At 38.1% G+C, this 12,666-nt stretch overlaps 1 protein-coding gene across 1 annotated transcript; it reads left to right on the top strand.

Annotated features, from left to right (window-relative positions):
* The first annotated feature begins 2,568 nt into the window (after nucleotides 1-2,568).
* MMP10 (matrix metallopeptidase 10) lies at nucleotides 2,569-12,157 on the top strand. Its single transcript, XM_012770514.2, has 10 exons — nucleotides 2,569-2,673; nucleotides 3,437-3,681; nucleotides 3,774-3,922; nucleotides 4,400-4,525; nucleotides 5,996-6,157; nucleotides 6,345-6,489; nucleotides 7,288-7,421; nucleotides 9,773-9,932; nucleotides 10,623-10,726; nucleotides 11,763-12,157. The coding sequence occupies exons 1-10, from the start codon at nucleotides 2,569-2,571 to the stop codon at nucleotides 11,900-11,902; spliced, it is 1,470 nt and encodes a 489-aa protein (XP_012625968.1). The 3' UTR covers nucleotides 11,903-12,157.
* Nucleotides 12,158-12,666: the final 509 nt, after the last annotated feature.

The raw sequence follows: 12,666 nt of genomic DNA, 5'->3' as shown, positions 1-12,666 counted from the left end.
TTGTTAAGCTGTACAAAAAACATTTTCTTCCTTTATATTCTATTCTATAACCTTTTTTCTATTTAAAATTCTTTTTAAATTTGTTTGACTTTTATAACCGTTTTGTTAAAAAAGTAAGACATAAACACATTAGCCTAGGCCTGAAGAGGGTCAGGATCATCAAAATCTCCATCTTCCATCTCCACATCTCGTCCCACTGGAAGGTCTTCAGGGTCACAAGCACACGTGGAGCTGTCATCTCCTATGGCAACAACGTCTTCTTCTGGAGTACCTCCCGAAGGACCTGCCTGAGGCTATTTTACAATTAACTTATTTTTTGTAAGCAGGAGGAGTACACTCTAAAATAATGATAAAATATATAGCAAATGCATAAACCAGTAACACAGTGATCTGTTATCATTATCAAGTGCTGTGCGCTGTACACAGTTGTACGTGCTATACTTTCATACAACTGGTAGCACAGTAGGAATGTGTACTCCAGTGTCATCATGGATACAAGAGTAATGTTTTGTGCTGTGACATCATGTTTTCAAGCTGATGTTGCAGAGCAAACTTCTTGGCCACATTATGCCACAAGTTGACTTAGCTGGCTTAGTGCCTATCCAAGCTTGTCTCCAACTCTGCCTGGGAGGTCTCAGAGCCTCCTGGTTCCCGAAAGTCCCACCTGTCCAGCATACCTCAAGTAGGATGGAGATGGTAGGTGAAGCTGAAAAGATTGTTCCTACATGCTCATAAATGTAATCTATTATTTTTCAATTACATACTTCAGACATAGTAGAGTTAATTCATCTTCAGTGAGAGAAAAATATAATTCTATACCACAAGAATTTCAGGGTGCTTTATATTTTTTTTTCTTTTTCTTTTTTTTTTTTTTGAGACAGAGTCTTGATTTGTTGCCCTGACTAGAGTGAGTGCCGTGGGGTCAGTCTAGCTTGCAGCAACCTCAAACTCCTGGGCTCAAGCGATCCTACTGCTTCAGCCTCCCAAGTAGCTGGGACTACAGGCATGCACCACCATGCCCGGCTAATTTTTTCTATCTATATTAGTTAGCCAATTAATTTCTTTCTATTTATAGTAGAGACAGGATCTCGCTCTTGCTCAGGCTGGTTTTGAACTCCTGATCTTGAGCAATCCGCCCGCCTCGGCCTCCCAGAGAGCTAGGATTATAGGCGTGAGCCACTGCGCCTGGCCGGGTGCTTTATATTAATAGGTTAATTTGACAAAAATGTTATTACAGACTTACTGTACGAAAAACACTCTATCTGGCTGAGAAAAAAGAAATAAAATACTCTTAATAGGCAAGGGTGCATGGTTAGGCACATGAAGGAAAAAGGATTTGAAATCATTCCCCATTTACAAATCTCAACCCATCTCCTCCTTTGTACTCAAGGAGTAGGCAAAGAGGGTGAAGAGAATTTTTAGAAGCAAAGAAGAGGATAAAGGTAGAAGGAACCTCTCAGTCTAACATGCAATTTAATTCCTTTCCATTTAATAAGTCTTTATGGAGCAGTTACTATGAACATATTAGCCACTCTGAGATGGAGAAAGAGTGAACGCCAAAGGTTCACTCCTTTGCTGCTTCTTTCCTCTATACCTCTTCCTTTCCCTGGTCCACCCCTTCGCATGGTACTCTACTGCAGGGCTAGTAAATCTATTTGAAAATCAGTAATAGCTGTTGTAAACGAGGACTCAAGAAATGAAACATTTGTTCTAATATCATCTTAGATAGCAATCCTCACATTTAGACTACAATTATACCTGGAATTTCTTTCCATCAATCTGCTTATTCCTGGCTGGACATGGTGGCTCACATCTGTAATCCTAGCACTATGGGAGGCCGAGGTGGGTGGATCGTTTGAGCTCAGGAGTTCAAGACCAGCCTGTGCAAGAGCGAGACCCCATCTCTACTAAAATAAATAAATAAATAAAATAGAAAAGAATAGAAATTTAGCTGGACAACTAAAAACACATAGAAAAAATTAGCTTGGCATGCCTGTAGTCCCGGCTATGCGGGAGGATGAGGCAGGAGGATCGCTTGAGCCCAGGAGTTTGAGGTTGCTGTGAGCTAGGCTGATGCCACGGCACTCTAGCCCAGGCAATAGAGTCAGACTCTGTATCAAAACAAACAAACAAACAAAAACAAAATCTACTTATTCCTTACCTGCTTCTATTTGAGTTTAAAATAGAGTCTTTTCAAAAGAAAATTGCACTGATTCTAAAACATGTAAACATTCGATATTTTACCAGGCTTGTCAGCGCTCTGTTGGTAAATACAAAGACATGAATTATGTAGCCAATTCTTTTTCCTCTGTACACAGAAACCATTTCCTGAAAATTAGTCATTCTTTCAAGTTGAGAAGGTTGAGGGAAGTGATTGGTATGAGCTGTATCCTCTTCACATTAGATTTTTGTGACCATTCCTGCGGTTATTCAGATTCGAAACACACATGTGTGAATCATGCTGTTGGTGATCTGAGTGCTGCCTCCCTATAAAAGGAAGGTCCTTAGAGAGCAGAGCCAGAAGCCAGTAGACAGAGAAGGTGTTTCCCTGAGCTAAAGACAGTAAGGATGAAGCACCTTGCCATTCTTGTGCTGTTGTGCCTGTCAGTGTGTTCGGCTTATACCCTGAAGAGAGGGGCAAAGGAGGAGGCCACCAGCGTGGATCTTGCCCGGGTAATTATTATTGCAGCCACTGGCCAGCCACGGGGAGAACAAGGGTGCTGACTTGGTCTTCCAAAGCAAAGCAGGCTGATTTCATTAGAAGTCATTTTATTGGAGTAATGTCCACATCAGAGAATATTCAAGTGTTGGGAGGTAGAAATTCTTTTCATCTTAGCAGAGAAGGAAAGAAAGGTGCAGGAAGGGAATATAATAACTCAAGGTTACAATAAAGCAGTAGCATCAGCTTTGGGGCTAAATGAACATAACAAATGAAAAATAGATGAAACTTCTCTGGCTGTATAATTTCTTTAGTCGAAATAATTGGGGAGGGGGAAACTGCTAAGTTTGATCTTCAAATAATATCAGGTACTCATGTTTATTAATATATTGTTACTTGTCAGGTTTGGACAAAAGAATTTATCCCACTTGAGCCTTGAACCAGGTCTTAACAATGTTAAGTGGGAAAAAGTCAGAGACAGTCACCCAGAGTAGTCACATAATTATGTCAAAGGAGAATTCCTTTTTTAAAAAAAGATGCTAAACCTGGATTTTCAACTCCAAATTCCTTACTTGACTAGCAAATTAAATTGCAAACAAATCTAAAACTTGTATGAAAATCAAATGATGAAATGAACCTTAATGAAAAAATCAAATTAAATGTGATACCTACTTTTGTTTAAAAGAAACTAGAGAAAAATTAGGATAGATGTAAAATTCGGGTAAATGGTTAAAAATCAGAAAAATGACCTAAAAATTATACTTATCATTTCATTAGAAATACCTAGAAGACTACTATAACCTCGCAAAAGATGTGAAGATGTTTGTCAGAAGAAAGGACAGTGGTTCTGTTGTTAAAAAAATCCGAGAAATGCAGAAGTTCCTTGGGTTGGAGGTGACGGGGAAGCTGGACTCTGACACCCTGGAGGTGATTCGCAAGCCCAGGTGTGGCGTTCCTGACGTTGGTCACTTCACTACCTTTCCTGGCACGCCGAAGTGGAGGAAAACCCACCTTACTTACAGGTGATGGGTCTAAAGAGTTTTCGCATAGGATTGAAATTTTATAAGCTGTAGCATAGGAGAAAATATCATCTTCTTCGATTTTTCTCGTACAGGATTGTGAATTACACACCAGATTTGCCAAGAGATGCTGTTGATTCTGCCATTGAGAGAGCTCTGAAAGTCTGGGAGGAGGTGACGCCACTCACATTCTCCAGGCTGTATGAAGGAGAGGCTGACATAATGATTTCTTTTGCAGTTGGAGGTAATAAAATGAAATATTCATTATCTGGTGTTTTAGTCTGTTCAGGCTACTATAACAAAATACTTTAGACTGGGTAGTTTATAAAAAAAAAAAAACAAAACAGAAATTTATTGCTGTCAATTCTGGACACTGGGAAGTCCACGATCAAAGGCATCAGCAGATTTGGTGTCTGGTGAGAGCCTGTTCCTCATAGATGGCACCTTCTGTATCCTCACATGGCAGAAAGGGCCAGGAGGCTGCCCCAAGCCTCTTTGACAAGGTCACTAATCCCATGCAGGAAGCCAGAGCCCTTGTGGTCTAATAGCATCCTAAAGGCCCCACTCCTTAGTACAACTATGTGAGATAGTAAGTTTCAACATATGAATGTGGGGGAAGCCACCAACATTCAGACCATAGCATCTGGTATTGCCTTGTTGAAACACGGTAAAAAGAAATTCCAAAAACTTATATTTCCATTCATTTTTTTTTTCCCATCAGAACATGGAGACTTTTTCCCTTTCTATGGACCGGGAGGGAGTTTGGCTCATGCCTACCCACCTGGACCTGGGTTTCATGGGGATGTTCACTTTGATGATGATGAAAACTGGACAGAGGATGCATCGGGTAAGTCATAAACCTCTCAGGATGATTCCAGGAATAATGTCTAACCCTATCCAAGATTAATTTGGCTGTCCAGAATGACAGTAAATAGAATATACTAATAACTGACAATTTTTCTATTATTTGAGTAGTAAACAAAGTATCTTCATTTCAATCTTTACTGATGAATTTTGTAACATGTCTGCATTTTCCTTTGGCCCCTAACAAGTACAGTTATCTAAGTACCGTTCAATCTTCTCTCCACAACTCAGGATCGTGTAAAAGTTTTGGGATCAGCATAATTAATAAAGTTTATCATCACTCCTACTATCCATGATTAGGGTAGAATGAATTCCATTGAATCGGTTCTGACCCTAAAATTAGCCCTTGGGTTTCTTCCTTTCTTCTCATTTGCCCTCCTCTCTCTTAAAAGATCAGGAGAATATGCCAGGAAATTATTTTTAAATTTTTTTTAAAAACTGACAAGTCATTTGTTTAAATAAGCATGTCACTGTCACTAGCTTACAAGGGGTTTTTTGTTTTTTTTTTCTAAACTGGTTCTGAAAGAGTTTACTAAGTCGAAACACAATAACTAAAATTATCTGCATGCTATTTATTGATGTTTTTGAGGGATTCTGAAGTTTGAAAACACGCTGTTGAAACAATCACTATTTCTGAGATTGGTTGGGGTTTTTCATGTAAACACAAACAATGTCTTTACTGAATACAAGCCTGAAATTTGCCCCGCATGAAATGATCTAGTTTTATTTGAACAACTATTCTTTTCTGCATAATTGCTTGCAGCCTTGATTAAATACTTTCTACTACTAAATTCAGTAAAACTCTTTTTATAATATAAAGAAAAGCTGAATCCAACTATATTTGTGCTGTGGAAAACTGTTATTGGGCATGTTTGTTTTCAACTGAAGATTGTACATATCCAATGGCACTTATTACTGGGAAGATTTTTGACAATCAAAAATTATTTGATGTTAATACAAAAGAAGAAGAAAGAACCAGACTAAGTCCCAAGAGGAAATAACCAGAGTTTTGTTGGTTAAGAGTTTGAGGAATAAGAAAAATATTCTATGATTAATTTCAACTGAGATTGGAACTGTTACATGTCACTAACATCAAACAATGACTATTTTTTTCTTTTTAGACAATGAAGAGTTATATTTATTGACATGCTATAAGACTTACTTCCTTCAAAGAAAAATCTTTTAGAGCAATGCTTATTATTATTATCAATATAGGAAAAGTGACTTCATTTTCCTGATCAAAGACAGAACTAGGGAGAGATATGATGAAAAACTGTCTTGTATGTTGACTTAAAGTTGTCCTTGAAAAACACATGAATTTCTATGAAGCATGGAATATGCCAATCAATGAACCAATCCACAAATAAGGAAAAGGCACTGTGATTCCAAGGATGGCCTGTATTTATAAAACAAATAGCTGCTATATTCTAAACATTTATGGTTTTTCAAATAGGAACCAATTTATTCCTCGTTGCTGTTCATGAACTTGGCCACTCCCTGGGTCTCTCTCACTCGGCCAACGTGAAAGCTGTGATGCACCCACTCTACAAGTCTACAGACCTGGCCCAGTTCCGCCTTTCTCAAGATGATGTGGACGGCATTCAGTCCCTCTATGGTGAGTGACATCGGAAAAATCAGGCATCATGCGCGTTGCAATGATGGTCTTCAGGAAAGCTTTAAAATGCTACATAGAACATTTGTGATTTAGCTCAAAGGACCTTGAGAATGTTCAGAAAGCGTGTAAATCGACAGATGTATGACATTTCCCTAATGTTTGTATCCCTGAATCTGCTCCCTTTTAGGACCTCCCCCTGCCTTCTCTGATGACACCCCGGTGCCCACGAAACCCGTCCCTCCAAGACCTGTGACACCAGCCAAGTGCGATCCTGCTCTGTCCTTCGATGCAGTCAGCACTCTGAGGGGAGAAGTCCTGTTCTTTAAAGACAGGTCAGACCAGAAAATGGCATTTTTCTGTCTATTCTTTTGATCTACAGTGCTTAGAAAGAAAAACAGAAACTTGACAGTGATTTTTAAATGAAATATTTCCTCTACATTTTGAAATCATTTAAATCTAGATCTTGTTGCATTTTTAACCTCTCCTTAGAATTATCCAGATCATTTTTCACAAAGGATGATTCTTAATCATTAAAATGTCAGCTTGATGAAGGCAGAGGGCTTTATCTGTTTTCTTTACTTTTTCAATATCCTAAATCATGGAACTTCTTCAAAAAGTACTGGTGGATCTTTAGAAGCAGGGTGATATCTTTACCTTTGCTAACAAATGCCACCATTTAAATAATTTAATTTTAGAAAATGTGATATATACATATGTTACAATATTCAAACAGTACTATAAGATACAGAGTTAAAAATCTCTCTGTCATCTCCGACCTGGGTTTTCTCCATATGTACAACCACTGCTACTGATTGCTTTGTCTCTTTACAAAGATGTTCTATTCCCATACAAGCATAAATACACATAATATATTTTTAAAATGTTAGTGGGCACATAATACACATACTGTTTACAGACTTTTAAAATGGAACCAAGCTAAATAATTGTGTTGGACGGGTCACAATTCCTACCATAGATGTCATTACCCTGGAATCATATACAGGAGGACAGTTCAATATAGACTTCTGCAAATGGGTGAACTAGCATGATTAAAAGAAAAGAAATATATGTTCCTTTTTTCATCTATCTAAAGGAGAAAGACAATTGCAAATAATTTTTATGTATTACAGATATTTTTGGCGCAAAACTCGGTGGAACCCTGAACCTGAATTTCATTTAATTTCTACATTTTGGCCCTCTCTGCCATCACATTTAGATGCTGCCTATGAGGTTAATAGTAAGGATACTGTTTTCATTTTTAAAGGTAAGTACTATATAAGGATTTTTAATTTGGAATAAATCGTATTGTAAAAATTTCAGTGACATGAGTTTTCTCTATTATATTAAACTTCTTAGATGTGATACTTATTAACTTATATTTTCTTATATTATACTTATTAACTTATATTTTCTTATATTATATTAACTTATATTTATTATACTTATTAACTTATATTTTCTTATATTATACTTATTAACTTATATTTTCCTTTGGCCCCTAACAAGTATAATTATCTACGTACCATTCCTTATAACTTAAAACATTTTTTTCTAATATAAGAATTTATGCCCATAAATATCCCTTTTCACCCCACAAATTTTGGTGTTCATTATTCTCATTTTGTTCACTTTTAAGGTTTTTTTCCCCCAGTTTTTATTTCTTTTTCCTAGACTCATAGGTTAATTTGGAATATTTTTAAATGTCAAACAGTATGGGGATTTTAAAAAATATTTACTTCTGACAATCTCATTTTTGAGAAGATTAAATGAATTAAAGCAAAATTGCACTAGAAATTATAAAGGGTTATTTAACTCTGAAGTATTACTACTATCCATTAATTCATCTACCCTTTACTTATCACTTGCAGCATGCCAGACACTGTGCCCGTTAGGGGAGGTCAGAACAGAAAGGGACTCATATTCCTGAGTGGGCAGCAAATCACATGACAAGAGCTTGGATTGAGGGGAGCACAGAGGAAAAGCTCCTGACTCATACCCAGGGCTCAGCACACATCCCTGAGAGGAGGCAATATTAGGATGAGTCTTGAAGTTTTCCTTTGCTGTGTAGACATGGGCTGGGCATGTAGAAAGTGGAAAGGTCTCTAAGGCAGAAGAAACTTTTTCTTACCAAAGTAAAAGCATATCTGAAACCACTCAGACAGGTGCAAGTCATTCAGTTCAGATGGAGCAAGAGAGATGCACAGCAGATTGGCATTTTAGATTTCATCTGGCAGTGGTGTGAGGAAGGGATCAGTTTGGGGGTGGGAGGGAGTAGTGTGACAAAGTAAAGGCAGAGAGATGGATAGGATTTCATTGTCCTAATTCACTCAAATTTGGGTGGATTCCTAGAGTATTCAGAAAAAGGACAGATTGGACTTGGAGACAGTGAGATATCTAGGAGCAAGTGTTCAATAAGCAACTGACTTTTGATGGGAAATGAGAGAAAGAAGTCCAGGTTAGAAATTTAGATTCAGAAGTCACTAGCGGTGATAAGAAATAACTAGAACTGGTCACTATAATTTATAGATAATAAATATTAGACACAGAAAGGACAGTGAGCCAAAGTTATCTACTCATTTATTTGTTCATTCATTCAGGAAATTTCTATTAAACACCAGCTGTAAACTGGGCATTAGGTTGGTGGTTGGAAGTAAAACCAAGACTTCCTTTTTTTTTTTTTTCATGGATTACAACACTCTATATTTTTGAGATACCCATTCTTTCCAAAGTTATCTACAAATACAGTGTAGTCCCAGGAACCTTTAAAAAAATTGTTATCAGGCAACATTAATATGCAATGAGATGTGTACATTTCAATAAATGTTGACACAGTATGCTCTAGAGTATCCACCACTACAATCAAAGCATAAAACATTTCCATTATTCCAGAAAGTTCCCTCCTGCCCCTCTGCAACCAGTCACCACTCTCTGCCTCCAGTTCCAGGAAACCACTGGTCTGCTCTCACTTTTGCCTTTCCTAAACATTCACATAAATGGAATAAAGCAGATGTGTTTCACTGCAAGATGTTTTTGAAATGCATCCATACTGTTGCATATTTTAGTAGCTGGCTTCTTCTTCTTGCCAATTACTATTCTGTTGCATGAATATGCCACGATTTGTTTATCTAGTCACCCGTTGATGGATATTTGACATTTTCTGTTTGAGGGCTACTGTAAATAAGTCTACTGAGAACATTCATTTACATGTTTTTGTGTACCTTAGAGTTTCCCGACCTCAGCACTATTGACTTGTGAAATAAAAAAATTTTTCTTGAGAGAGGGGGCTGTCTTGTGTATTGTAAGGTGTTTAGCAGCATCCTGGGCTTCTACCTACTAGATGCCACTAGCATCCTCCAGTTATAACAATAAAAAAAAAAATGTTTTCAAACAATACCAAGTGTCCCCAAGGGGTAGGTAGATGTTTGTATGCATTGTTCTTGGGTAAATATCTAATAAGTGAAATTGCTGGGTCATAGTGTAAATGTGTATTTAACTTTGTAAGTAACTGACAGTTTTCCAGAGAGGTTGACTTCCTCTTTACCATAAAAATGCACTATAATCATTTCTAAAACCAATGGCTTCACTCAGAATTTCTCGGGTTTATTTTTTCAATAGGAAATCAGTTCTGGGCAGTCAGAGGAAGTGAGATACAAGCAGGTTACCCAAGAAGGATCCACACTCTGGGTTTCCCTCCAACCATAAGGAAAATTGATGCAGCTCTTTCTGATAAGGACAAGAAGAAAACATACTTCTTTGTAGAGGACAAATACTGGAGGTGAGATGCAATAGCAATGACTTTGTATGGAGACTAATTAGGGCAATTATTTTCTTTCTGTAAGGCTCTTCCCCATGCCCACCCTCTATCTTCTAACTTTCCGACTCTGAGGAAGACAGCTTACAACTGTCCAACCTCACATATATAAAAGGCTCTCAGCGTGGTGATCACTGACAAACACCAAAGGACATCAGAAGCAGCCAGTGGGGTCCAAAGGCACATTCACTTCCCATCCCATGGCCAGTCACCATGTAGCTGCCCTAGAAGTGCAGATCTGTAAGAGGCAGACTATAGAGACAAAGTCTTCAGGCTTCCAGTATGATAGAGAACCAGAGGTTTATTTTTAGCCAAATGATTTAATTCACTTTGCATCTTACGTGTATATAGTCTTCATGTATTTATGGCAGAAAAGTATTTGGGTTCTATGTATCCAGGCTTATAAAATAGTCCCCTGATATATGTATTGAACCTTTGTAGAATGGCATGATGTCCCTATTTCTGGGGAAACTATTGTTTTATGTGCTAAACATAAGCCCAAGAAAGTATTATTGCACTCCTAAAAATGTTTAACTCTTCTTTACACAACTTGAAAAGTTTACATAGGATTAGACACTGGGAAATCACATCATCCTGTGGCATGTAATAGGAACTCTACACAATGTTGAGCTATATTTCTTTCACCTGGTGCAGATTTGATGAAAACAGCCAGTCCATGGAGCATGGCTTCCCCAGGCTGATAGCTGATGACTTTCCAGGAGTTGAGCCAAAGGTTGATGCCGTGTTTCAGGCATTTGGTAAGAGGACCCTCATTTCATTGCCAGTGGGGGCACTTCTGGGCATTTCATGATTTCATTCTTTTTACTCCTAACTCCTGAAAATTTTAACTTTCCAATTTATGCAAATTGGGTTTACATGTTGTTTTTCTCAAATCACTTCCAAGTCTCTGTTTTATACCTGCACGCAAAATCTTAGGACACTTTCTCACACTGAAGCCATTATCTTCCAGGTCACTATGTTGGTATAAAAATACAACCAGTGTGAGGCAAGGTGTCATTCTCCTCTATCCCATCCTGCCGTCCCTTCTCTCCCATCCCATCCCAGTGGGCCTTGTCTCGGCTTCTGTTGCAGTCCGCAATTGTCTATATTAGTCATTTGTAAATAAATGGTATCCTCCTATATCCTCAGAATAGACAAAGTCTGACTGCTGGTAATGGGTAGATGGGAAGCAAAATGTGTGCTTGCTTATCCTGAAGGAAGTTTGGAGGCAGCTTCCAGGGCTTGACAATTGCAGTGCTCATGAGCCTGCCGATCTCGGTGCTAAAACAAATTGACCATGGTATGTGCAATGCGGAAAACAGGCCTCTGGTGTGTTTTTCCATTGGTCTGATTCTCTTGGGTCTGACTGCCTCCCACGCTGTGATTTAGGACCTGGTGGGGGAGAAGAGATTGGGAAGAAAGGAAAATAAACAAGGTTTTAAAATATCACAGAACTCTATCTAATTAGAAGCAGTATAATGTAACGTTTTAGAGCACTGGCTTTGAAGTCAGACAGATGAGATAGAGTCCTCCCTCCATTAAAGAGGATACCATAGGAGAATTAAAAAAAAAAACAAACACTAATTTTCAGTTTTGTTCTTGTTAATAACACCTCCCACTTTTTTGGTAACCGTCGATGACATAAAGTGTGAAAAGCACTTAGTTCAGCTCCTGGTACAGAGTAACCACTTAATAAATGTCATCCGTGATTAGCTTGTTCTTATTCTAAGTTATATCTGGTGCAAAATGGTCTATTTGGAGATGTCTCATCATTTTCCTCATCTATGTTTACAGGATTTTTCTATTTCTTCAGTGGATCATCTCAGTTTGAGTTTGACCCCAATGCCAGGATGGTGACACATATATGGAAGAGCAACAGCTGGTTACGGTGTCAGGCAAGGCAGAGAAAAGACAGACATCGGCATTTTAAATGAATCTAATAATTATTCACCTAATTTATTATGAGTCAAAATGATTAATTATTCCCGCATGTGCTGTGGCTGAAGAAGATGAACCTCACAGGCACCTTCATGTGTTATGGAGCATTTGTCTGGAATGCTTTGCTTGCTTTGGAATTACTTTGAATAGAAGTGAGAAATATTTATATGCAATAGACAAGAGGATGTATCTCCAGCAGTGTTTTATTAATTATTTAATAAATATTTTTTTTATTTTTGGACTGTTCCTTACTTTCTAGAGTAATTCATGTTCAATAACTGACCACACTGGGGACTAAGCATTTGACAGATGCTCTGCCAGTAGGCGTAGTAGGATCATACACTCTATGGATGGGCCATATGGCTGTCACCTACCCTCTCCCATGCTCTGCACCAACAGGGTCTTTGTTTTCACCTCACAGAAATTGTAAGTGCTCCTTACACACCTAAGAAAGAAAGTTGTGGGTCAATAGTTGCCCTGTAGTCCTGGTTCTGAACCAAACTGGGAAATAGAATTCCAAAAGTTTTGAGCCTGAGAACTTGCCATATCATCTAACCCAATTTATAATTTTATAGGTGGGGAAACAAAACTAGTTTGAAGCCCAATACCTCTTGTTTTAACTCAAAGCTGTCTTCAATGGCATTCCCTGCCTGCCCTAGAGACCAAATTCCTCATGTCATCTCACCCTTTCATTACAATACTCTTTTTTGCCATTTTGTACCTGGTAGCTCTGGGTGGTCAGAGTTTGTGTGCACGTGCC

This window comes from Microcebus murinus, chromosome 4 (assembly GCF_040939455.1).
Source record: "Microcebus murinus isolate Inina chromosome 4, M.murinus_Inina_mat1.0, whole genome shotgun sequence".
NCBI classification, from domain to species: domain Eukaryota; kingdom Metazoa; phylum Chordata; class Mammalia; order Primates; family Cheirogaleidae; genus Microcebus; species Microcebus murinus.
This window is presented reverse-complemented; position numbering and strand designations above follow the sequence as displayed.

Excerpts from the sequence above, each read along its gene's own strand:
- MMP10 (XM_012770514.2), top strand. The coding sequence starts at position 2,569 with ATGAAGCACCTTGCCATTCTTGTGCTGTTGTGCCTGTCAGTGTGTTCG. Across the intron at positions 2,674-3,436 it reads CCAGCGTGGATCTTGCCCGG|AAATACCTAGAAGACTACTA; the intron begins GTAATTATTATT and ends TCATTTCATTAG. Across the intron at positions 6,490-7,287 it reads GTCCTGTTCTTTAAAGACAG|ATATTTTTGGCGCAAAACTC; the intron begins GTCAGACCAGAA and ends TATGTATTACAG.